We start from the raw sequence: 27,047 nt of genomic DNA, 5'->3' as shown, positions 1-27,047 counted from the left end.
AACTCAGTCGTAAAAATAAATTACATTGTGCTATATGTCAATGTGATGGTATCATTGGGAAAGGATTATTTTTTCTCTTTCCTATTTAAAAATAGTTTTACTTCATAGATTGACAAGTTAACATTTCCCCAGGTTTAGAAAATGACTTCCAGTACCTGGGTGGGTCAGGGCACTGCCAGGTGTGGTTGCTCTCTGTCCTGGCTGTTCCAGGGGTTGACCTTGGGGTGATCCCCACTCCAGTGGAGGCTGGGGGTTTCGTCTCACTGTCCCAAACCTGTTATTATTTTTACATGCCCAGTGGTCTGGGACCCTTTTGTCTCTCAGACAGCCCTCTTCTGCCTTCCTTTTCCTCTCTAAGGCTCAGGAGACAACACACTCATTTTCATCTGTTCATTCATTCGATGTCTATTCACTGAATATAGTGTGACAAGCCATGTATTTTCATGGGGTCACCATGGTGAACAGAGAGGAATATGGTAAAACTGAGGAACCACTGGAATTCCTTATATTAAAAATGGCATTGCTTTTATTTTGGGTCATAAGGGAGGGCTGGGCTTCCACGTGGCTCAGCAGTAAAGAATCTGCTTGCGAATGCTGGAGTTGTAAAGACACTGGTTGCATCCCTCGGTCGGGAAGATCCCCACTGCAGTATTCTTGCCTGGAGAATCCCATGGACAGAGGAGGCTGGCGGGCTACAGTCCATGGGGTTGCAGAGAGTTGGACACGATTGAAACAACTAAGCATGCACCCACGAGGGAGGGCAGCAGAAATCCACGTTCAGTCTCTTTGAAGGTCCTAATCTGGCCATAGCAGACACCATCAGGTGCCCACAGAAGTGAACAAAATAGACTACAAATGAGAAGGCAAAGAATAAGCATTGTCATTTCAGACGGTTAGGAGTTCAACCAAGAAGTAAAAAGGACAGAATGACAGAGAACACCAAGGGGTGTGGAGGGTGAGAAGACCAGTTTAAAGTGGGTGCTAATGGAAGGCGTCAAGGGGCGGTGGCGCTTAAGCCGAGACCCGTGTGACGAAAAGGGCCCAGCTGTGTGAAGTCTTGAGGAGTGAAGCATATCAGGCAGAGGGACGGCTGGAGTGAGCTTGGATGTTAGAAGACAGCGAGGTGCCCAAGAAAGCCGGAACACCAAGGGCAGGGAGGAGGAGCAGGAAGGGGCGGGTCAGAATGATGGGCAGGGCTTAGACGCGCAGGGGAGGAAGCAGGGCCAGAATTCTCAGCCACTTCCAGCTCGGTCCATGGACATCCTCTCATGTCGTCCTCAGGTAGCTGAAACAGAAAAAACTGAGATTTACTTTTTATCACTTTCCAAATGGTAGTTAATTTATTCATATTTTTTATAAAAATAGTAATATAATAAAAACAAAGTAAGCAAATCAGACAATATAGAAAAATAAAAGAAAGCTTAAAATGTATAATATACAATTTATCATATATTATAACGATATGATTACATGTCATTGAATATAATATAAAAATATGAAAAAAATTCCCTATCCAAAGGGGATAATTAACATTTGATGTGCAGCTTGCTAGATGTTTTTTGTTTGCAAAAATGGACATTTACAGAAATATACCCACCCACATGTCTGATGCAATGGACATGAACTTGGGAAAGCTCTGGGAGATGGTAAGGGACAGGAAGGCCTGGCATGCTGCAGTCCATGGGATCATAAAGAGTTGGACATCACTGGGTGACTGAACAACAGGACATCCACCCATACACCTTTAACAAAAACCTGATCTTGTGCATCCTGACTTATATGATGCTTTTTTCATGTAACGTATTGAATATCATTTACCATATTATTGAACATAGATCAATGATGTAACTTTTAAAGACATTTATAAATGTACCCCAATCTAACCAATTTTGCATCATCTGGGGATAATTTTTCTTTGTTATAAACAGCACTGCAGTGAATACCTTTACATACTGTGTACTTGTCTGGTCACATTCCTGCAAATGGGAGTGATGAGCCAAAGGCTTCAGGTTGTGAGTGCAATTGCAGAGTTTTACCCACAGAGGATCTGAGGGTCCAGGGACAGACAGTGGGCAGAGAGCGGCCCTCACTCCCTAGGTGGGCAGAGCTCCATGGCCAGCTCTCTCTTCTGGTGTCATCAGCAAGTCAGACCAGGTTCTCTTAGGATCTGGGTTTTCTTTTCACAAAAGTGCTGGGGAAAAGTTAGTGTCTGGCAGAGTATTTGGCCTCACCATGTTACAGGGAAAGGAAGTGGAGAGCCCCAACTGGGTCCTGGGTTGGGGGAACACAAGACCTGCCCTTCAGAATCTTCAGGTGTTCACATCCCATCCCAGGAAGAGGTCTATGAAGGCCCCTGTGTCCTCTAGGGCAAGCCAGGGATACCTCTTACTTTAGGAGCTGGGAACCAGTGCTCCCTGGACAGAGGCCTGTCTAGTGCTTGGCTTTTACTCCACCCAGATCAGTGATTAGAGGCACGGTCCTCAGGGCTTACCATATCCTCTCATACGAGTGCCCACATGGTCTCTCTTGCCTTCCTCTTCTTCCCTATTGCCCCCGCCCCATCTCTGGGGTCTCTCTTTCCCCAGGTGTCAGGTTCTGTCTCCAATCAGCATAATCACTGGCTGCACTCCTCTGTCTCTGGAGCCCAAGAAAAAGTGCATTTGTGACTTCCCTTCAACCAGCACAAATTTCTTGGGCTCCATCTGTGTCCATAAAGTGCCATTATAGACTGAATAGAAGAGATTCGGTCATTCTTCTGCAGCTGTGGATGCAGCAATATTTCTGTGGGGGAACAAAAGAGTGCAAGCTTCTATTTGCACCCTAAGGAGTTTATTTAGTGGAGCTGACACAGAGGAGAATGTAGGCTGCTGTCTGGGAACCTGGTAAGGGTGTCAAACCTCCCCTGGGAGCTCAGGGTGATCAGCACATAGCACTGCCGTATCACAAAGCTCTCACCTTCTAACCCCCATCAGCTTAAGAAGACTGAGGCAAGGGGACATAGAATGAGAGGCAGAGGCTGGACACTTGCCCAGGTCTGCCTGAGGCTGCAGGACTCCCTGGGCTTGTGGAGTTTTTGCAGGGAGAGGACTGAGTGTGGGGACAAAAGGCCTCCAGATGAGGACCTACGCGGCCCAATGGGGGATTAGAGGAGCTTAGGCCTTTGTGTCTGTGGTTCTAGCCTTTCATCCTTTATCATTCCAGTCCCTTCCAGCTCTTCCATTAGTAGGACAGATTATCAGTTATTTGGACTCAAATTTGACAAATCAAATTTCAAAGAATTACAAAAAGTTGTAGATCAATACTATCTGAATGATCAATTAGTCATTCCTTACAATTAAAACTACCAATTCTTACGAACTTTCAGTTATACTTTATTGCACATCTTCTAATTTAGAGCTTTTAGGCAATTGTATTGATGCAGGTACACTTATACTTGGTAATCAAATAATCTATTAATCAGCACACCTTATTATGGGATATCTGATTTAATTATCATCATCTAGAGACAGAAGGTGGTATTGAGCTTTTCTTAGCATGCTGGAGGTTTGCCCTTTTATTCTGGTGTGTGACTCTACCTGCCACAGAATTTTCCTTCCTTTGTTAAAAAGAATTTTAGGAAAAATAGGTGAGTGTATTTGAAAAGCAAGTGAATGGACAAACTCAAGTGGAGCTTCAAAATCATGGAGCACGCTTAATTTTTTTCATGGAAGTTTTATAACTTATTTTTGTTTCTATTATGCTTTTAAGATTCAAGGGTAAAAGGACCTTTGAAATTACAAATGGGTGCTGCCTTCACAATTACCTTGGAATACAAATTAAATACCAAGCACTTTACAATCATCTTTCTTGTATCCATCAATTTTGAAACAAGTACAAATAAAATATTTTATTTAACATATACATTTATTGGGCAATGCTGGACAAACTAGTGGTTGGATTTAACTTCCCTCAGTGTTTTCTGAGCATAAATTTGAAGGGGAAGTATTGACAAACTGTGTGTGCAGATCCTGCAGGGATCCTGGGTGGGCCTGAATCTCCCTCCTGCTTTTCTAGTTCATATTCTAGACATTTAGAGATGCCCAGGGATGTCATGGAGACTCAAGGGGCCTAGTTCTTCCAGGATGAAGGGGCCTCTGCTGAGTCTCTCTCTGCAATATGGGATCCGGCAGCAGCTTCTCCTGAGTGACAGGCAAAGCTTCACAGAGGTTTTGAGTTGAGTCCAAGCTGAGTAGGTTCAGAACTTCGTGCTTGGGAGCATGATGACCAGAAGTACAGAGCCATGATACCACTGGGGCAGAGGGAGGAGGAGCTGGGAGGAGGAAGATTCTCTACATGAGCAGTCTCTCTGTCTTCCATGGGCTGCCTGAGGCTTTCCAGAGGTAACCCCTTCAACTTACCCTACCTCTCCAAATGCACCCTTCCCTCCAGAAAATGCACAATTCACAATTCTCCATCAAAACTGTTTATCCTATGCCTCCCTCTCCCCATGTTCTCTCCAGTCTGCCAGGAATGGAGAGGAAGCCCTGACATGATGCAAAAGTGTGGTTGTTTGGAAGACAAAGTGGGCCATGTGTTAAGTACGCCCACGTGGGAACACGTTTGCTCACTGTCTTGGAGTCACTGCGGGGCTCACAGCAAACACATGGACGATGAGACAGCACCATCTCCATGCTGTTTCCAAGCTTCCTGGCCCTCATGGTTCCCCTTCCTGGAGAAAGAAAGCCTGAGCTTCTTAATTAAGTGTGCAAGGCTCTTCACAGTGAGGTAGTGGGGTAGGCAGAAGTCTAAGAAGGCTCCCAAGATTCCCACCCCTGGTGTAAAGGCCTGGTACAGAGTCCTCCCCTGGGGTGTGAGTGAGCCTGACCTAATCAGTTGAGCCCACATCAAAGAGGGTCTAGAAGTCAGAGATCGAAGGGGTCAGAGAAATCCTAGGAGAGAGATTCTCCTCTTGAGGCTGAACCCTTTGCTCTGCTGTAGAGAGGGCTGCATGACAGGGAACTGCACTGGCCTCCAGTTGTGATAGCCTCAGTCCTCCAACGACAGGGATCTGGGTTCTGCTGACACTCTGCAAGCCTGGAAGAGGACTCTGGACCTCAAGTGAGGTCGTAGCCCTGGCTGACACCTTGGTTGCATCTGGTGGAAACCTGAGCAGAGGGCCCAACTAGCTGTGCCCAGACTCCTGCCCCATAGAAACTGAGAAGTAATAAATGGGCATTATTTGAGTGGTATTTGTTACACAATAGAAAATAAATAAAGGTCCCAATCTCTGTGCCCCTAAACCCGTCCTCTCCGACCTAGCTTCTATTCTGTCCACTTGAAATCACCCTCATTCTGGGAACGTGAGGTCCCCTCTACCTTCCCCCTTCCCGCAGAAGCTGAGCCCAAGACAACCGGCAGAAGACAAGTTGTCAGTCTGGGAGGTGGATAGAACACCAGCAAAGCAGGGAGGAAGTGAGATGGGAAGGGAAGGCAGCCAGGAAGGAGGGTGTAATCATGCAGTTATCACACCAGGAGAGCTGGGGTAGGGGCATGTGAGTAGGGGCTGAATTCCACCGAGGAACACATGGGGCAATGTAGAACATACCCTCAGAAGCCTCTCTCAAAAGAAGGCAGTGAGGGGCTATCAGTCATTGTTGGAGGGCTAGGGTGGGCCAGACTGGTTATTCCCTCGCACTTCTGGCTTGTAGGATGGGCAATGGAGAGCCTTCAGTTCAAGGAAGTCAGGGACTGGCCTTGGAGCTCTGAGAAGGGCAGACAGGCAGGACCAGGGAAGCACCCGCTCTACCTGCTCTTCCACCTGCTGGTGTTCTCTTGCATCTTCAGGGCGAGGCTCACAACCCCTCTCAGGACACACTCTCTGAGCCCTCCTGCTTCAGAGCCTCTGCTCCCCTTGGTCCATGCACCTATTGGCATTTTCTCATTGTGTGCCACATGCCTGGCCCACAGCATGGCTGTCTCCCGCTGCAAGCCACGAGCCCCTCCAGGTCAGGGCCAAGCGCCTAGTGAAAGTGAAAGTCACTCAGTTGTGTCTGACTCTTTGCGACCCCATGGACAACAGTCTGTGAAATTCTCCAGGGCAGAACCCTGGAGTGGATAGCCTTTCCCTTCTCCAGGGGACCTTCCCAACCTAGGGATCAAACTCAAGTCTCCTGCATTGCAGGCAGAGTCTTTACCAGCTGAGATACAAGGGAAGCCCAAGAATACTGTAGTGGGTAGCTTATCCCTTCTCCAGGGGATCTTCCTGACCCAGAAATTGAACTGGGGTCTCCTGCATTGTGCCAGATTCTTTACCAACTGAGCTATCAGTGAAGCTGTAGGAGGTTTTCAATATTCATTTGGTGGATACATGAAACATATTTTTCCCAAGGTATTTTTGTTACTATTCAATTGAAAACTTGAAAGAGATGGGAATAGCAGGCCATCTTACTTGTGTCCTGAGAAACCTGTATGTCAGTCAAGAAGCAACAGTTAGAACCTTGTATGGAACAACTGACTGGTTCAGGATTGAGAAAGGAGTACGACAAGGCTGTTTATTGTCACGCTGTTTATTTAACTTATGTGCAGAGCACATCATTAGAAAAGGCATGCTGATGAGTTACAATCTTGAATCAAGATTGCCAGGAGAAAAATCAACAACCTCAGATATGTGGATGATACCACTCTAATGGCAGAAAGTGAAGAGGAACTAAAGAACCTCTTGATGAGGGTGAAGGATCAGAGTGAAAAAGCCAGGTTAAAACTAAATATTAAAAAAAAATATTTTGGAGTTCTTGCAGGAGAAGATGAGTGAACATCCTTCTCCTGCACCATCTTTTCATTCATGAACGTGCAAGACTGGAAGTTTTTCTGCTCTCTTCAAGTTAGGACTTGGGCTCAGCCTCCATTTTTTCTCAGGAGGCAACAGCAGTGGTTCACGATGTTTGGCCTCAAAAGAAACACAATAATCTGACTGAATCTCTACTGTGGGGGAGCCAGGTCAGGACATGGCGGCAGTGCCTCCTCTCCTCATGGGGGCGGGGGTGGCTTTCGGCTGTGGGGAAGGAGGCCACCTTCATGCAAACATGGGCACGATAAAGAACAGAAATGGTATGCACCTAGCAGAAGCAGAAGATATTAAGAAGAGGTAGCAAGAATACATAGAAGAACTGTACAAAAAAGATCTTCACGACTCAGGTAACCACAATGGTGTGATCACTCACCTAGAGCCAGACATCCTGGAGTGTGAAGTCAAGTGGGTCTTAGGAAGCATCACTACGAACAGAGCTAGTGGAGATGATGGAATTCCAGTTGAGCTATTTCAAATCCTAAAAGATGATGCTGTTAAAGTATTGCACTCAATATGCTAACAAATTTGGAAAACTCAGCAGTGGCCACAGGACTGGAAAAGGTCAGTTTTCATTCCAATCCCAAAGAAAGGCAATGCCAAAGAATGTTCAAACTACCACACAACTGCACTCATCTCACACACTAGCAAAGTATTGCTCAAAATTCTCCAAGCCAGACTCCAACAGTACATGAACGGTGAACTTCTCAATGTCCAAGCTGGATTTAGAAAAGGCAGAGGGACCAGAGATCAAATTACCAACATGTATTGGATCATCAAAAAAGCGAGAGAGTTCCAGGAAAACATCTACTTATGCTTTATTGATTACGCCAAAGCCTTAGATTGTATGGATCACAACGAACTGTGAAAAATTCTTAAAGAGATGGCAATGCCAGAGCACCTGACCTGCCTCCTGAGAAATCTGTATGCAGGTCAAGAAGCAGCAGTTAGAACTGGACATGGAAAAACAGACTGGTTCCAAATCTGGAAAAGAGTACTTCAAGGCTGTGTATTTAACTTCTATGCAGAGTACATCATATGAAATGCTGGGCTGGATGAAGTACAAGCTGGAATCAAGATTGCCAGGAGAAATATCAATAACCTCAGACACACATATGACACCACCCTTATGGCAGAAAGTGAAGAAGAACTGAAGAGCCTCTTGATGAAAGTGACAGTGAAAGGGAGAGTGAAAAAGTTGGCTTAAAACTCAACATTCAGAAAACTAAGATCATGGCATCCTGTCCCATCACTTCTTGGCAAATAGATGGGGAAACAATGAAAACAGTGTCAGAGTTTATTTTTTGGGGCTCCAAAATCACTGCAGATAGTGACTGCAGCCTTGAAATTAAAAGACGTTTGCTCCTTGGAGGAAAAACTATGACCAACCTGACAGCATATGAAAAAGCAGAGACATTACTTTGCCAATAAAAGTCCATCTAGTAAAAAATGTGGTTTTTCCAGTAGTTATGTATGGATGTGAGAATTGGACTATAAAGAAAGCTGAGCACTGAAGACTTGATGCTTTTGAACTATGGTGTTGGAGAAGACTCTTGAGTCTCCCTTGGGCTGCAAGGAGATCAAACCAGTCACTCCTAAAGGAAATCATTCATTCATATTCATTGGATATTCATTGGAAGGACTGAATGCTGAAGCTGAAACTCAACACTTTGGCCACCTGATGTGAAGATCTGACTCCTTGGAAAAGACCCTGATGTTGGGAAAGATTGAAGGCGGGAGGAGAAGGGGATGACTGAGGATGAGATGATTGGATGGTATCACCAACGCAATGGACATGAGTTTGAGCAAACTCCAGGAGTTGGTGATGGACAGGGAAATCTGGCGTGCTACAGTCCATGGGGTCACAAAGAGTTGGACAAGACTTGGCAGTTGAACAACTGTTCAGTTGCTAAGTTATGTCTGACTCTTTGCAACCCCATAGACTGTAGCACATTAGGCGCTCTGTCCACTGTCTCCTGGAGTTTGCTCAAATTTATGTCCATCCTGAGATATATCTCTCCCTTTATATGGTTGAACTGAGTTATCTCTCTAAACCTTTGACCTGCTCCTGCCATTTTGGTACTCTCTTCCCCTAGTCCTGTTTTCTTTTCTCCATAGAATACACCACCATCTGGCATATTGTATATGTTTATTTGTTGTTTTTCTTCCTGCACTAGCATGTAAGGTCCTAAAAGACACATTTATTTATTTTGTTCACTGCTTTATTGCCTAGAGTTGGCACATAACACTATCTAGCATATAGAAGCCACTGGAAAAAATCCTTTGAATGAATGAATGAAACTGTGCAATCAGAGTGTAAAAAGGGGGAGTACTTTGTGCCACTGCAGCAGCTCACCTGGCAAGAGATGGATGTGTGACTGATAGGGAAACTGATATGGTTTTCAACAAAGCCTGAAAATTAATCATACTTAATGAATGTGACTAATGTGTTAAAGGAATGAGCAATTAAAATATTACCACGTCTGAACTTCTCCTCCCTGGCTAATTTCTTCTCCTCCCTAGGGTTACCATCTTTCAAAGATGTAGGGGCACAGAATTAAAGAAATGGATTTTATGGAACAGAAATGCATTTTAAATGGCTTAAATCGGGGACAGGCTGTGCAATTCTCTAGTGGCTGTCAGTCTTCATGTCTCAGTGCTCAAGTGAGAGATGTGGGCTGAGAGGAGAGGCTGAAACTGTCAGAGACTGGAGCTGGAAATGGGGAGCCAGGCATTTCCCAGGGTAATGGTGTGGAAACAGGAGACAGACGGGGAGCCCTGAAGCAGGGAGGCTGATTGCCTTACAATTAAGGACAAGGTGAGATGAAAGTGGCTGAGGAAGAACGTCCCCTGAGGCAGGGCCAAAGGCATCTCAGCAGCTTTGCACCATCCAAGATCATGTACAGAGCTACTGTTATTATAAGGCTTGAGGATGATCTTTGGAGGATCCTAGCACAGTCTCCTTAAAACACACTTCCCTCCCTGGCTCCAAACACACCCATCGCCCAGATGGAAGGGTCAAAACTGTAGAGAATAAAACTCACAGACTTGAGACTGGGAGAGCTAACTGCTTGTTGATAAACTACCACTACTGGCAATGGATCAGGTTTGTTTATGGGATTGTGTGAACCTGAGGCCCCAGACTCAGGGCCTCAGCAGAGACCTGTCAGACGTAACCGAACCAAGTGGGTAGGATGGCAAAGAACCCAGACCAACAATCAAGGACTTACCCAGACATTTCCTACTTGAGGATCCAGGCCCAATGTGGTTAGATCTTTCACTGTTTAGAGAAAAGACAAATGTGTGTATTAGTTACCTATTGTTGCTGTAAGAAATTACCACAAATTTAGTGGCTTAAAACAACAAAATTTATTATTTTATGTTCTGAAGGTCAAAAGTCTAAGTGGGTCTGCAGGCCTGTGTTATTTCTGGAGATTTTAGGAGAGAATCTGTTTCCTGGTCTTCTCCAGCTTCTAGAAGCTGCTCGGATTCCTTGGCTCCAGGCCCCATTCCCGCGTCTTCGAAGTCAGCAGCATAATATCTTCTGCCCTCGCTGATCTCCTGCTTTTCTCTGGTAAGAACCCTGTGACTACACTGCTGTAGTTGTTCAGCTGCTCAGTCGTGTCCAGCTCTTTGAGACCCCATGGACTGCAGCGTGCCAGGCCTCCCTGTCCTTCACTGTCTCCTGGCATTTCCTCAAATTCATGTCCCTCGAGTTGGTGATGACATCCAACATCTCATCCTCTGTTGCTGCATTCTCCTCCTGCCCTCAATCTTTCCCAGCATGAGGGTCTTTTCTAATGAGTCAGCTCTTTGCATCAGGTGGCGAAACATTCATTATGCTCTTGCTGTGTACCAAACACTAAGTACTTCATGTGCATTATTTCTTTTAATCCTCATAGCAATCTCATTTTTATTCCCCATTTTATAGCTGAGAAATTTGAAGCTCAGTGTTATTCAAAGTCATACAGTGATAGGGGTCAGAGCTAGTATGCAGACTAGGTTGTCTGCCCCCAGAGCCTATCAAGATGCATCGTTCAAGGAAAGAGATGTGAAGCAGGAATGATAATAGCTTCTTCAGTTAAAAAACAAACAAGCAAATAAACAAAAACAACTCCCAAGTAGAATTCGGATTGGTTTACAGAGATTCAACTTCCCATATATCTGCCACTCATGGATTCCACCTTCTAGGAGAGGACAGATATTCAACCACAGATTTGCCCTTCTTCCTGCTGCAACACTGGACTAGAATCCAGAACAAATAAATGGCCTTTATTTATCAATGATGTCTTTGGGCTAGTGATGTCATCAAAATGGCGACATGGGAGACCCAGTCTCTATTCCCCTCACACAGACCAGCAATTGCCTATTCATTGCAAAAAAATAAATCTCTGGGAGCTCTATATATGGACTATATAAGAAACTTTAGCCAGACAGTGGAACAAAAACTTGAGAAAAACCTCACAAGAAAAGAAGAAAGAAAGTTCCCTTTAACCTACATCAACCCAGCATTCAAGCCAGCACTGCTCAGTGACAAGAGGGGATGTCCTAGCCAGCCAGAATTCTCCTCGCCAGGGGAGGATGAGCAGGGTGAACCACTGGCTTCCCCAGTTTTAAGAAGACACTGCACAAAGGTCCTGCTTCAGTTTTATCCCACTCAGACTGGCAAAGTAGAAAAACACAGAGATGGCCAAGAACAGAGAAGAAAAATAGGGGTGCCAGTTTCACACACAGCAGGAGTGATCACGGTTCACAGTGACTTGCTCTTCGGACAAGCCCTGCAGATTTCAGCAGCTTTTGCCTCACAGGTGTTCGTATTTGATGTTAGCTGCCTGAGACCCCTCCCCAGCTGGAGCCCAGGAATTGCACTGGCAGCCAGTCAAGGCCTCGAAGGCTGCACAAGTGCAAGATGCCAGCGCCGTGGTTGACCTCTACCACTGGGCATGTGCTTGGGGCTAGCCCCTCCAGCTGTGCATTGCCCATCAGTAACCTGATGCTCATCATCAGCCTCTCTGTAATACTCATGCCTAGAGGGAAATGGTGCAGCCAACGAAGACTGCTAACACACAGGGCCCTGGTAGCCGCCAGTGAGTCCATACTCGGCCTTCCTGCCTGCCTTGGGTTCCATCTCTGTGTGTGTGTCTGGAACTGGCTTTTGCCACCATGTAGGAAGCTAAAGCTGGTTACTGCAGACAACTGTGTGCCTACCACTAGCTGTGGGCATCACCGTTGCCTGCCAAGGTACCTGGCTACCAGACCTGGAGAAGTCACTGAGGAAGATTTGCAAGAGCCTTTGCAGCCACTGTGACCCCTACAGTGTCCACTAAGGACTACACAGTTGATGCCTTATGACCCCTCAGTCAAAGAGACAGCACACGCCCAGACCCAGTGTTGTCACGTGCCCCCACATTTTGTATCCTGTATCACTAGACCCGGTCACAGCATGACCCAGTGTACCCCACCCACAGATAAAAAAAGATCCTTCTTTACCGAGGAGCAAGCGTCTTTTAATTTCAAGGCTGCAGTCACCATCTGCAGTGATTTTGGAGCCCAATAAAATAAACTCTGTCACTGTTTCCACTGTTTCCCCATCTATTTGCCATGAAATGATGGGACTGGATGCCATGATCCTAGTTTTCTGAATGCTGAGCTTTAAGCCAACTTTTTCACTCTCCTCTTTCACTTGCATCAAGAGGCTTTTTAGTTCCTCTTCACTTTCTGCCATAAGGGTGGTGTCATCTGCATATCTGAGGTTATTGATATTTCTCCCGGCAATCTTGATTCCAGCTTGTGCTTCATCCAGCCTGGCATTTAGCATGATGCAATCTGCAGATAAGTTAAATAAGCAGGGTGACCATATAGCCTTGACATGTTCCTTTCCGGATTTGGAACTGGTCTGTTGTTCCCTGTCCAGTTCTAACTGTTGCTTCTTGACCTGTATACAGATTTCTCAGGAGGCAGGTCAGGTGCTCTGGTATTGCCATCTCTTTCAGAATTTCCCACAGTTTATTGTGATCCACACAGTCAAGGGCTTTGGAATAGTCAGTAAAGCAGTAGATGTATTTCTGGAACTCTCTTGCTTTTTTGATGACCCAACAGATGTTGGCAATTTGATCTCTGGTCCCTCTGCCTTTTCTAAATCCAGCTTGAACATAGAGAAGTTCACCGTTCATGTATTATTGGAGCCTGTATTGGAGAATTTTGAGCAATACTTTGCTAGTGTGTGAGATGAGTGCAGTTGTGTGGTAGTTTGAACATTCTTTGGCATTGCCTTTCTTTGGGATTGGAATGAAAACTGACTTTTTCCAGTCCTGTGGCCACTGCTGAGTTTTCCAAATTTGTTAGCATATTGAGTGCAATACTTTAACAGCATCATCTTTTAGGATTTGAAATAGCTCAACTGGAATTCCATCATCTCCACTAGCTTTGTTTGTAGTGATGCTTCCTAATGCCCATTTTACTTCACCTTCCAGTATATCTGGCTCTAGGTGAGTGATCACATCATCGTGGTTATCTGGGTCATGAAGATCTTTTTTGTATAGTTGTTCTGTGTATTCTTGCTACCTCTTCTTAATATCTTCTGCTTCTGTTAGGTCCATACCATTTCTGTCCTTTATTGTGCCCACTTTTGCATGAAATGTTCCTTCGGTATCTCTAATTTTCTTGAAGAGATCTCTAGTCTTTCCCATTCTATTGTTTTACTCTATTTCTTTGCAGTGATCTCTGAGGAAGGCTTTCTTATCTCTCCTTGATATTCTTTGGAACTCTGCATTCAGATGCTTATATCTTTCCCTTTCTCTTTTCTGCCTTTAGCTTCTCTTCTTTTCTTAGCTATTTGTAAGGCCTTCTCAGTCAACCATTTTGCCTTTTTGCATTTCTTGAGTGGTCTTGATCACTGCCTCCTATACAATGTCACAAACCTCTGTCCATAGTTCTTCAGGCACTGTCTATCAGATCTAGTCCCTTGAATCTATTTGTTACTTCCACTGTATAATTGGAAGGGATTTGATTTAGGCCATACCTGAATGGTCTAGTGGTTTCCCCTACTTTCTTCAATTTAAGTCTGAATTTGGTAATAAGGAGTTCATGGTCTGAGCCACAGTCCGCTCCCGGTTTTGTTTTTGCTGACTGTATAGAGCTTCTCCATCTTTGGCTGCAAAGAATATAATCAATCTGATTTCAGTATTGATCACCTGGTGATGTCCATGTGTAGAGTCGTCTCTTGTATTGCTGGAAGAGGTATTTGCTATGACCAGTGCGTTCTCTTGGCAAAACTCTGTTAGTCTTTGCCCTGCTTCATTTTGTACTCCAAGGCCAAATTGGCCTTTTACTCCAGGTATCTCTTGACTCCCCACTTCTTTTATTCTAAGGGATTCTTGCCCACGGTAGTACATATAATGGTCATCTGTGTTAAATCCACCCATTCCAGTCCATTTTAGTTCACTGATTCCTAAAATGTCGATGTTCACTCTTGCCATCTCCTGTTTGACCACTTCCAATTTACCCTGATTCATGAACCTAACATTCCAGGTTCCTATGCAATATTGCATCAGACTTTACTTCCAGCACCAGTCACATCCACAACTGGGTGTTGTTTTGCTTTGATTCTGTCTTTTCATTTTTTCTGGAGTTATTTCTCTATTGTTCTCCAGTAATATATTGAGCACCTTATGGCAGAAAGTGAAGAAGAACTAAAGAGCTTCTTGATGGAAGTGAGAGAAGAGAGTGAAAAAGTTGGCTTAAAGCTCAACATTCAGAAAATGAAGATCATGGCATCCAGTCCCATCACTTCATGGCAAATAGATGGGGAAACAGTGGAAACAGTGGCTGACTTTATTTTTTTGTGCTCCAAAATCACTGCAGATGGTGATTGCAGCTATGAAATTAAAAGACGCTTACTCCTTGGAAGGAAAGTTATGACCAACCTAGACAGCATATTAAAAAGCAGAGACATTACTTTGTCAACAAAGGTCCATCTAGTTAAGGCTATGGTTTTTCCCGTAGTCATGTATGGATGTGAGAGTTGGACTATAAGGAAAGCTGAGCGCAGGAGAATTGATGTTTTTGAACTATGGTGTTGGAGAAGACTCTTGAGAGTCCTTTGGACTGCAAGGGAATCCAACCAGTCCATCCTAAAGGAAATCAGTCCTTAGTGTTCATTGGAAGGACTGCTGTTGAAGCTGAAACTCCAATATTTTGGCCACCTGATGCAAAGAGCTGACTCATTTGAAAAGACCCTGATGTTGGGAAAGATTGAAGGCAGGAGGGGAAGGGGACGACAGAGGATGAGATGGTTGGATGGCATCACCGACTCAATGGACATAAGTTTGCATAAACTCTGGGATTTGGTGATGGACAGGGAGGCCTGGTGTGCTGGGGTTCATGGTGTCACAAAGAGTTGGACATGACTGAGCGACTGAACTGAACTGAACCAACCTGGGGAGTTCATCTTTCAGTGTCCTATCTTTTTGCCTTTTCATAGTGTTCATGGGGTTCTCCTGGCAAGAATACTGATGTGGCTTGCCATTCCCTTCTCCAGTGGACCACATTTTGTCAGAAGTCTCCACCATGACCTGTCCATCTTGGGTGGCCCTACACAGCATGTCTCATAGTTTCATTGAGTTAGACAAGGCTATGATCCAAGTGATTAGTTTGATTAGTTTTCTGTGATTGTGGTTTTCATTCTGCCTGCTCTCTGATGGGTAAGGATAAGAGGCTTATGGAAGCTACATGATGGGAGAGACTGACTGTGGGGGAAACTTGTCTTGTTCTGATGGGCAGGGCCATGCTTAATAAACCTTTAATCCAATTTTCCATGGTGGGCAGGGCTGTGTTCCCTCCCTGTTGTTTGACCTGAGACCAAACTATGGTGGAGGTAATGAAGATAGTGGTGACCTTCTTCAATAGGTCCTGTACTCTGCCACACACAGTGCCCCCGACCCTGCAGCAGGCCACTGCTGACCCACGCCTCCACTGGAGACTCCTAGACACTCACAGGCAAGTCTGGGTCAGTCTCTTGTTGGGTCACTGCTCCTTTCTCCTGGGTCCTGGTGCACACAAGGTTTTGTTTGTGACCCCCAAGAGTCTGTTTCCCAGTCCTCTGTAAGTTCTGTAATCAAAACCCACCGTCTTCCAAAGTCAAACTCCCTGGGGGTTCTCAGTTCCCTTTGCCAGATTCCCAGGTTTGGAAATCTGTTGTGGGTCCTAGAACTTTGTTAACAGTGTGAGAATTTATTTGGTATAATAGTTATGTAGTTTGCGGGTCATCTGTTCAGCAGCTCTGTGGTGGGGTTAATGGTGAACTCCTCCAAGAGGGCTTATGATGCATGCTGTGGGACCCAGTCTGCTGCACCCAGCCCCTGCCCCTGTGGCAGGCCACTGCTAACCCGTACCTCTGTAGGAGGCACTCAAACATTCAAAGGCAGCTCTGGCTCAGTCTCTGTTGGGTCTCTGGGTCCTGGTGTGCACAAGGTTTTGTTTGAGCCCTCTGAGCATTTCTGGCAGGTGTGAGGTTTGATTCTAAACATGATTTCACCCCTCCTACCATCTTTCTTGGGCTTCTCCTTTGCCCTTGGATGTGGGGTATCTTTTTTTGGTGGGATCCAACATTCTCCTGATGATGATTGTTCAGCAGTGAGTTGTAATTTTGGACTTCTCACAAGAGAAGATGAGCACACGTCCTTCTACTCCACCATCTTGTTTCACCCTGGCTTAAAACTCAGCATTCAAAAAACTAAGATCATGGTATCCAGTCCCATCACTTCATGACAAATAGATGGGAAAACAATAGAAACAGTGAGAGGCTTTATTTTTTGTGGCTCCAAAATCACTGCAGATGGTGACTGCAGCCTTGAAATTAAAAGACACTTGCTCCTTGGAAGCAAAGCTATGACCAACCTGACAGCATATGAAAAAGCAGAGACATTACTTTGCCAAGAAAGGTCCATCTAGTCAAACTATGTTTTTTCCAGTAGTCATGTATGGTTGTGAGAATTGGATTATAAAGAAAGCTGAGTGCCGAAGAATTGATGCTTTTGAACTGTCGTGTTGGAGAAGACTCTTGAGAGTTCCTTGGGCTGCAAGGAGATCAAATCAGTCACTCCTAAAGGAAATCAGTCCTGAATATTCATTGGAATGACTGATGCTGAAGTTGAAGCGCCAATACTTTGGCCACCTAATGTGAAGAACTGACTCCTTGGAAAAGACCCTGATGCTGGGAAAAACTGAAGGCAGGAGGAGAAGGGGATGACAGAGGATGAGATGGTTGGATGGCGTCACCAACTTGATGGATATGAGTTTGAGCAAGCTCCAGGAGTTGGTAATGGACAGGAAAGCCTGGTGTGCTACAGTCCACAGGGTTGCAAAGAGTCAGGCATGACTGAGTGACTGAACTGATACTTATACCACAAAATAGACTTTAAACCAAAAATGGTAACAAGAGATAAAAAGGTCAAGAACATATAATAATCATACATATATATGTGTGCCACATCAGAAATATAATAATAGTAGAGAAATTCAATACCTCACTGTCAACAACGGATATATTGAAAAACAGTAAAACAACGAGGAGATGTTGGACTTGAGCCAAACTTTAGAACAAATGAACCTAACAGACATATATAGAACGTTCTATCCAGCAACAGAAGAATATACATTCTTTTCAAGGGCACATGGAACATTCTTCAGCTTAGATCATAGAAAGGTCACTAACAAGCCTTAGAAAATTTAAGAAGACTGAGACTGAATTGAGAGCTGAGAAATAAACCCTTGCATATGCAATCAACTAGTATTTGACAAGGTGATTGAGAATACTAAATAAGGGAAAGGATCGTGTCTTCAAAATATGGCGTTGGGAAAACTGGAAAACCACATGGAGTAAAATGAAATTGGATTCTCATCTTAGGTCACTCACAAAAATGAACTCAAACTGGGTTAAAGCTTAAATGTAGAAACAAAGCCTATAAAAGTCCTCGGAGAAAACATAGGGGAAAAGCTCCTTGATGTTGGCCTTGGGAAGAAATTTTTGGCTATGACATTGAAAGCACAAGCAACAAGAGCAAAATTAATGAGTGAGTCTATGTGAAACTGGGCTTCCCAGGTGGTTCAGTTGGTAAAAAATACACCTGCAACGCAGGAGACACAGGAGACACAAGTTCAATCCCTGGGTCAGGAAGATCCTCTGGAGGATGGCAACCCACTCCAGTATTCTTGCTTGGTGAATCCCATGAACAGAAGAATCTGGCAGTCTATAGTCCATATTGTCACAAAGAGTCAGACATGACTGAAGCGACTGAGCACGCACGCATGTACTATCTGAAACTAAAAAGTTTTTGCAAAGCTGAAACACTATCAACAAAATGAGAAAGCAACCATCAAAACAGGAGAAAACATCTGCAAATCGTATATCTGATAGGGGATTAATATTCTAAATCTATAAAGAACTCATGCAACTCAATATAATCAAATAAACAATCCAAGTAAAAATGGGCAGAGATTCTCAATAGACATATTCTCAGAGAAGACACACAAATGGTCAATAGGTCCATGAAAATGTGTTCAACATCACTAATAAGCAGTAAACTGCAGGTTAAAACTACAGTGAGATGCCACCTCACAGAATGGCACATGCAGAGGATGTGCAGAAAAGGGGAAACCTGTGCACTATTAATGGGGATGTAAATTTGTGCAGCAACTTGGAAAACTTGTATGGAGATTCCACAATAAATAAAAAAATAGAACTACAAAAAAATGATCCAATGATCCTACTTCTGGGTATGTATCAAAAAGAAACGAAAACAGTATCATGAAGAGATATGGGCATCCCCATGTTTATTGCAGTATTATTCACAGTAGCTAAAATATGGAAACAATCTAAGTGTCAATGGATAAATGAATAAAGATGTGGTACATATATACATATACACAATGGAATATTGTTCAGCCATGAGAAAAAAGGAACTCCTGCCATTTGGGACAACTTGGACGAACCTTGAGGGTGTGATGTTCAGTGAAATAATTCAGATAAAGACAAGCACTGTATGATCTCACTTTGTGTGGAATCTAAAAAAGCAGAACTCATAAAAATAGAGTGGGGTTCATGGGGTTCAGCAGCTGATCATGGGGTTCTCAAGGCATGGTTACTGAAGTGGTTTGCCATTCCCTTCTCCAGTGGACCACATTTTGTCAAAACTCTCCACCATGATCCATCCATCTTGGGTGACCCTACATGGCATGGCTCATAGTTTCATTGAGTTAGACCAGGGGCTGGGAATTGATGGAAATGGAAAGATGTTGGTCAAGGGTAGAGACTTCTAGTTATAAGATGAACCATTCCTGGGGAAATAATGTACAGCATGATGATTATAGTTAATAATAGTGTGTTATATAACTAAGTTGCTAAGAGAGTAGATCTTAAATGTTCTTACCACAAAAAGATATGGTAATAATTATGTGAGATGACTTAGATTTTTAGCAGGCTATAGTGATAATCATGCTACATTCCATATGTATCAAATCAAGAAGTTGTACTCTTTAAGCTTACACATTTTATATGTCAGTTATATCTCAATAAAACTGAAAAAAACGATGTCTTTGGGTAAGCCATTTGTCTTCTCTGAATCTCAGTTTCTTCAACTAGAAAATTTAAAGAGGATCTTCCCAAGGATCTTCCTGACCCAGGGATCGAACCTGGGTCTCTTGCATTGTAGGCAGACGCTTTACTGTCTGAGCCACCAGGATATATATAAATCCCTTTAATCTTCAAAGTAACACTTTGGGGGTAGATACGATTAATATCTGATTCCCAAGTGGTGCAGTGGTAAAGAATCTGCCTGCTAAACGGGTTTCAATCCCTGGGTCAGGAAGATCTCCTGGAGAAGGAAATGGCAATGCACTCCAGTATTCTTGCCTGGGAAATCCCATGGACAGAGGAGCCTAGTGGGCATGGGGATGCAAAACAGTGGAACATGATGTTGTGACTAAACAACTCTCATTATTCTCTTTTTACAGAGAAGAACTGAGGCATACACAAAGGTTGTACATAAATCATCTCAGGACAGAGCTTGTGAATGGCAGAACTAGGATTGAACCCTGAGAGTCTAGAAATCTCTAGAATCTAGAGAGTCTTCCTATTCTGCTCAACTTGTGAAGCTCTTTCCTTCCTTCACCATTCATCCTTCACTTACTCTTACCCACCTCAGGGGGTTGTTGTGATATTAAATGTTATTTCATGTAAAGTACTCTAACTGTACTAGCTGCTCTGGAAGGGTCTGCTTCGATCATTTGGGTTTTTGCTCATCTCAAAGAGTCAGACAGGACTGAGTGACTGAACTAAGTTGAACTGTAGAGAAACTTCATTGGTTCACACATGCATCACCATCACACTTCTTGCCAAGCCTGTGGACTGCCTGTATTAATAATTACTTGATATTTAAATTGGGCTTCACAGCTGGTGCAGTGGTAAAGAATCTGCCTGCCAATGCAGGAGCTGCAAGAGATGCAGGTTAGATCCCTGGGTCAGGAAGATCCCCTGAAGTAGGAAATGGAAACGCACACCAGTATTCTTGCCTGGAAAATTCCATGGATGGAGGAGCCTAGCAGGCTAACAGTCCACTGAGTCGCAAAGAACTGGACACAATTAAGCATGCACAAAGCCAATTATTTAAATTAATTAACTTTTCACTGAATAAATGTAATCTCATTACAGTCATTGGAAAATCAGTATTGTTACAAAATGTGTACCATGAAAATAAACTATTATTAAGTCCTTTCTAGATTCAACTACCTAAAGGCTTTGAATTTAAGGCCTATTTTGTTAAAGGGAGATTAGTAAATCTTGAGAAGAATTAAAGATTAACACCAAACTGGGACTTTCTCATTGGTATAATCAGAAGAATTTAAAGAGGAGTAAAAAAGAAGTAACATTTTCACCATCTGATAGAAAGTGATTTAGGGATTTATCTCTGCATCCCCTGAAATCAACCTTAGGGAAACCGTGACAATAGCTAAGAGCATAGGCTCAGAAGACAGACTCCCCCCACCTCACAATTTGCTGGCTATCTTGTCTTGCGAACATAATTCCTCTAACCCTCACTTTCTTCATTGGTAAAACAGTACTTATAAAGATGTTGATTATAAATGAAAGAATGAAGGTAAAGCACAAAATCTAATACATAGTAAATGCTTAATAAACATAAGCCACCACCATCACCATTATTATTAAGCTTTGCACATAAGTTTCTGGACTTTTAAAAATGTTTTAAAGTTTTTAGTTGCATAAAAATAATATTCATTATAGTAAACACATAGTGATTACTACTACAGGTTCTTCTCTGGGTTTTATATGTATGCTAGCCGCTCGTTTAGCCGCTCATTCATGACCGATCCTTTGTGACCCTGTAGACAGTAGCCCACCGGGCTCCTCTGTCTACGGAATTCCAGGCAAGAATACTGGAGTGGGTATTCCCTCCTCCAGGGGATATTTCTGATGCAGGGATCGGACCCAGGTTTCCTGCATTACAGGTAGATTCTTTACTGTCTGAGCCACCAGGAAAGCTCTTTATGTATATATATAATATATATATATATAAAATATATAATATATATATATGACTAACCGTATTTTACATATATAAACATTTTACCTACGTTAAGAATTATTATTATCCCAATTCAAACTATTATGATAATTCATTCTTATCCCTCGTTCCCCACAGATGAGGTTTTTGCCCGAACGGGGGCAAAATCGGCCCCTGTGACATTTCTGGTGGCCTCCTTTGCCGCCTTTCTTGGGGCAAATACCAGAGGCAGACACTCAAGCCACTAGACATCAGTTCAGTTCAGTTCAGTCGCTCAGTCGTGTCCAACTCTTTGCGACCCCATGAATCGCAGCACGCCAGGCCTCCCTGTCCATCACCAACTCCCGGAGTTCACTCAGACTCACATCCATCGAGTCGGTAATGCCATCCAGCCATCTCATCCTCTGTCGTCCCCTTCTCCTCCTGCCCCCAATCCCTCCCAGCAACAGAGTCTTTTCCAATGAGTCAACTCTTCGCATGAGGTGGCCAAAGTACCGGAGTTCCAGCTTTAGCATCATTCCTTCCAAAGAAATCCCAGGGCTGATCTCTTTCAGAATGGACTGGTTGGATCTCCTTGCACTCCAAGGGACTCTCAAGAGTCTTCTCCAACACCGCAGTTCAAAAGCATCAATTCTTCGGTGCTCAGCTTTCTTCACAGTCCAACTCTCACATCCATACATGACCACAGGAAAAACCATAGCTTTGACTATACGGACCTTTGTTGGTAATCAGGCGCTAACAAATGAGATCACTCCTCATCCTGCGCTCGGGCCCTCGCCCCGCCCTCGACGCCGCGGCTTTCCGTGCTGGCCCCGCCCCTTATGGAGGCGGGGCTTCCTCTCAGCTGGCGCGCTGACGTCACGATCCCGCGCCCTCGTCGCCCGTTCGCGCCTGCGCTGCGGCCGGAAGGTCGTCCCTGTGACCGGCTTGGGTTTTGGAGCTGCTGTCGCCATGTTGTCGGTTGCCGCCCGCTCGGGCCCATTCGCGCCCGTCCTATCGGCCACGTCCCGCGGGGTGGCGGGCGCGCTGCGGCCCCTGGTACAGGCCGCGGTGCCCGCCACCTCGGAGTCGCCTGTGCTGGACTTGAAGCGCTCCGTCCTGTGCCGGGAGTCGCTCAGAGGCCAGGCCGCGGGCCGGCCTTTGGTCGCTTCCGTGAGCCTCAATGGTGAGCCGGGCTGAAGGGTGCCTCTTGTCTTGCTCCTTCCGGCCCTGGACTCAGGGAGCAGTCGAGAACGGCAGGGGGCTGCGGGTAATGGAACAGAGCCCTGGTTGGGAATGGCATGGCCTGCGGGCCTGGTTGACCTTGGTTAGGCCTCTGCGCCTCCCAGGCCTCTGTAATAGTGAAAGATTTGAAAGACTGATTTAGCCATAGGCTCTTACCAAGAGTATATTTTACGCCTCTTGTCAGCAGATCCTAGTTTATCTTTGGTGCCTTGTTCTGTTTTTATGCACTGTTTGGAGATCCTTAATTGGCAGCTTGTGAGCCAGGTACCTGTAGTCGACCTTTACCTGCATAGTTGTTAAAAACGGACCATCTTTGGCGCCTCTTGAAATGTTGAATGTTGGCAGTGCTGGGCTCTGGTTTCCATTATCGTGTGTACTGGTTGCACCCTTCACTGAAGCAAGTGCTTCTCCAGTTCATCACAGTCCTCCTCAGGCCTGCTTCATTCTTTGTTACTTGCCTGGTCCCATTGACCTTGGCGCTACACCAAGTTGTCCCCCACCCTCTTAAGTCGGCCTGCATTCATCCTTTATCTTTACTCTAAACGCCCCTCCCAGTCTTCCACATTTCCAAGTTTTACCTATCCTCTCAGTTCAGGATCAGGTTAGTAAAATCTTATGTTGCTGATTCCTTTATGTTTTATAGCACATAACACTTTCTATTCTGTATTGGATTTATTGAGGATTCCTCTGACCTTGAGCTTCAAGGTATAGAGAGTATCCTTTATTTTTCTGTCTTCCACAACTTCAGATTTTGCGTGTAGTTGGTGCAGAGTATTTGTGAGTGAATAAAGTGGCAGTTTTTCTTAGTGTGCCCCCCGGTTTTAGAGAAATTGCCCAAGCCGGTAATTTGGACCCAAATGAGAAACAATTAGGGAGGAGAAAATTTCAGTAACAAAGATGAAAAATATCTTGGAGTTGGTCATATGGCTAAAGAGTTTCTTCTAAAAATCACGGGCTTACCTGACTTTTCCAAGAAGTGGTAGAGGTATAAGGCAAACGTGTTCTCTGTAATCGTGACTTCAGCTTGAAGCTTAAGTTCACGTTAAAATTTTCTGTATAGATGGTTTGTGGAAAGATGGTTAATAGAGGGTATGGTAAGGGGCAGTTGAGGCAGAAGAAGATCCCTGAACTGGGATACATTAGAGCTCACTTTTGGAGAAGGAAATGGCAGCCCACTCCAGTGTTCTTGCCTGGAGAATCCCAGGGACGGGGGAGCCTGGTGGGCTGCCGTCTGTGGGGTCGCACAGAGCCGGACACGACTGAAGCGACTTAGCAGCAGCAGCAGAGCTCACTTTAAAACAAAACTGTTTTGTTATAATGCCTTAATTTTTCTCCATTTCTAGATGATGTTTCTATAAGTATTTGATTTTGTTTTCATTTAGAGCTAAATATGGTTAACGTCTTTGCTACTAAAAGTCACACCTAATAGAATTCATGTGAATTATTTAGAGAATGATTTTTACAATATATAGCACTTTTAATTTCCCAAAGTGTTCTTAATGATGGAGTTCAATATAAAGTGTAACCTACTAATAAAATGTGAGTAGACAACTGGATTTCTTTTGCTACTAAATCTCTGGATGATAATGTCAAAGTCATTCTCTTCAGTATTCTCTGCATTTCCCTGTGTGGAAGGATTGTAGACAGGGCTTTTAAGTATGAACTTGGGTTTCTTTATCTTTTAGGTATGCTATGCATCTCTTTCCTGTGTAATCCCAGACAGTCCTAGGGGAAAGTCAGTCACACTTAAGTAGGGTAGTATGTGGTATAATGTCACTTTGCTATAGTTGTGAGTATCCAGTAGTCACTACCTGTGTCCTTGTCCCCTCCAAAAAATGTTGAGTGAGTTAGAAAAGTACATAGATAGGTTTCTCCATTGTTTTTGACTACTTATGGCTTCCATAAAATTACTGACCATGTGAAACATATTCCTTACTGTCATGTTTGACTGCTCAAGGCAGTATGTTAGGTGAGACAGCCTAGTAGGTCCAGTAGAATTGCAGCTTACGTGAAATGCTTTTTGTAAGTTCATGTTTCTTTTGGAAACATTTTCTAAAACTGAGGAGTTTTTAGTGTCTCCTTTTCTAAAAAGCAGATCCGTGTTGTAGATTTTTTTAAACGAATATGCACTTTGCAAAGAGATTTACTTTCTGAAACATACTTAAAAGTATACTGTAAGTTAATTTTTTGTCAGACATTAAAAAATGGTATGGGACAGGACATACCTGTTGTTTGAAAAAGTAAACTGTTCCATCCGTAATACAATAAGAACCTCCAAGTTTTGAACTTTCAAAGATTCGAACATGTGTTCCATCAGCGTCAGGCGTGAGTGAAATTGCAGCTTGCCCTTTGTCTCCTCTATTTCTGACTGTTCTTCAGCTCTACCATCTCCCACCTCCTCTCCCTCCTCCAGTGGGCACCTCTTGCCTGTTTCTTTGATGCCAGCCCCTGTTTGCCACCTGTTGTACTTCTGTACTTTTCAAGATTAAAAATATATTTTATTTTTTGTGTTTGTTTTTTATGTATTATTTGTGTAAAAAGTATTGTAAACCTGTTAGAGTACAGTACTGTGTAGTTGATTGTGTTAGTTGGGTACCTAGGCTAACTCTGTTGGACTTAGGAACAAATTGAACTCACAGATGCGCTCTCAGAACAGAATTCATTTGTATATGGGGGACTTACTGTACTGCATAAACAGTAATTATTTGGTTATTTAATGTTCATTTGATATTAACATTGGCCTATTTATGGCCTGGAGTAAAGTGTCCCAGTTGAGAGATCCACAGCAGTTAAAAAAAAATAGTAATACCCGACTCTTATAGATGTTATTGCTCTTCACTGATGTTAAATATGAAAAAAATTGCTCTTTTTTTATTATACTGAATTGAAATAATTGGTTCTTTTGGAGATTTCATTTGATTTTGATAGTTACATAGTCTGATAAGGGTGTCTTTTCTGCCCATTAGTGGTTTTACTTGAATTTTTACCCCAAAATCTAAAATAGAAATCTCTTTTAAGTTTTCTGCTACTACATTTATACTGTTTACAGAATGTTTATTATCTTAACAATTCTTAAGTTATGAATTTTTAGAAGTTCGGAGACCAGGTAGATAGGAATATAAAGTTAGACATTTGGGTTAATAAGATGTTCATATCAGTTTAATGAATGGACTAGATGAGTTTTAGGGTCTCTTCTAATCCAGAAAATATGGATGATATTTAGCATAGTTTCACAGTATATCTTAGGTTGAATTTTTGGAGAGTTAAAATATTGCTGTTTGCAGTACTGTTTAACTTTTTTTAACCTGATGCACTGAATTGTTACAAATTCTGAATCAGCAGTGTTCTATCAGGTGGAGTCAATTATACATATTATGAGTTCATACCAATATGATAGGTAGTGGTTGAGTTAATTTTGTTTTCAGTATTTTATTTGCTGGCACTGCCAACTTGGCCATTTCTGAGACCAGTGAGTGCTGTATTTCATGTTTTAATAATTTTGTTTTTGCTTATGAATTCATAAGGGCCCATTCCCTGATGTATGCCTCTTTCAGGGTCCTCATCTAATTGTGTTTTTTTAACCTTCTGTTTATCTTGCAGTCCCTGCTTCTGTCCGTTATTCCCATACAGACATCAAAGTGCCTGACTTCTCTGACTATCGTCGCCCTGAAGTGTTAGATAGTACAAAGTCTTCAAAAGAGAGCAGTGAGGCTCGGAAAGGTTTCTCCTATTTGGTGACTGCAACAACTACTGTGGGTGTTGCATATGCTGCCAAGAATGTCGTCTCTCAGTTTGTTTCCAGCATGAGTGCTTCTGCCGATGTGTTGGCCATGTCGAAAATTGAAATCAAGTTATCCGATATTCCAGAGGGGAAGAACATGGCTTTCAAATGGAGAGGCAAACCCCTGTTCGTGCGCCATCGAACCAAGAAGGAAATTGACCAGGAAGCTGCAGTTGAAGTGTCCCAGTTGAGGGACCCACAGCATGACTTAGAACGAGTAAAGAAACCTGAGTGGGTTATCTTGATAGGTGTTTGCACTCATCTTGGTTGTGTACCCATTGCAAATGCAGGAGATTTTGGTGGTTATTACTGCCCTTGCCATGGGTCACACTATGATGCGTCTGGCAGGATCAGGAAGGGGCCTGCACCTCTCAACCTTGAAGTTCCCTCATATGAGTTCACCAGCGATGATATGGTGATTGTTGGTTAGAGACCTGGACTCGAGTTACAGGCTTCTTTCAGTCTTCATGTCACCTCAGAAGAGTTACTTGAGAACAAGCCTTCTGTGCTTTGAATTAGTTGATTTGAAATATTTAAGAATTGCTAATAATGTGTTTGCAAACATGTAAATTGAATTTAATGTTGAATACTTTCAAGCATTCACCTAAAAAAACCCCCATTAAACATTGTTATGCTCAAA

General features: G+C 43.6%; 1 protein-coding gene and 1 long non-coding RNA gene across 2 annotated transcripts; one reads left to right on the top strand and one right to left on the bottom strand.

Annotated features, from left to right (window-relative positions):
• Positions 1 to 529: 529 nt before the first annotated feature.
• LOC101902240 (uncharacterized) lies at positions 530 to 22,308 on the bottom strand. The gene is made up of 3 exons (XR_812527.4): positions 22,119 to 22,308; positions 10,054 to 10,103; positions 530 to 1,285 (listed from the first exon to the last, which is right to left on the bottom strand). It is a non-coding gene; the product is annotated as an uncharacterized lncRNA (long non-coding RNA).
• Positions 22,283 to 27,047, top strand: UQCRFS1 (ubiquinol-cytochrome c reductase, Rieske iron-sulfur polypeptide 1). The gene is made up of 2 exons (NM_174813.3): positions 22,283 to 22,567; positions 26,227 to 27,047. Exons 1-2 carry the CDS (start codon positions 22,354 to 22,356, stop codon positions 26,835 to 26,837), a joined length of 825 nt encoding a protein of 274 aa, NP_777238.2. The 5' UTR covers positions 22,283 to 22,353; the 3' UTR covers positions 26,838 to 27,047.

The sequence above is a fragment of the Bos taurus genome, chromosome 18 (assembly GCF_002263795.3).
Source record: "Bos taurus isolate L1 Dominette 01449 registration number 42190680 breed Hereford chromosome 18, ARS-UCD2.0, whole genome shotgun sequence".
NCBI classification, from domain to species: Eukaryota; Metazoa; Chordata; class Mammalia; order Artiodactyla; family Bovidae; genus Bos; species Bos taurus.
This window is presented reverse-complemented; position numbering and strand designations above follow the sequence as displayed.

Bases quoted from the DNA above. Each gene is read 5' to 3' on its own strand.
- UQCRFS1 (NM_174813.3), top strand. From the start codon at position 22,354: ATGTTGTCGGTTGCCGCCCGCTCGGGCCCATTCGCGCCCGTCCTATCG. The intron at 22,568-26,226 runs GTGAGCCGGGCT...TTTATCTTGCAG, and splicing joins CGCTTCCGTGAGCCTCAATG to TCCCTGCTTCTGTCCGTTAT.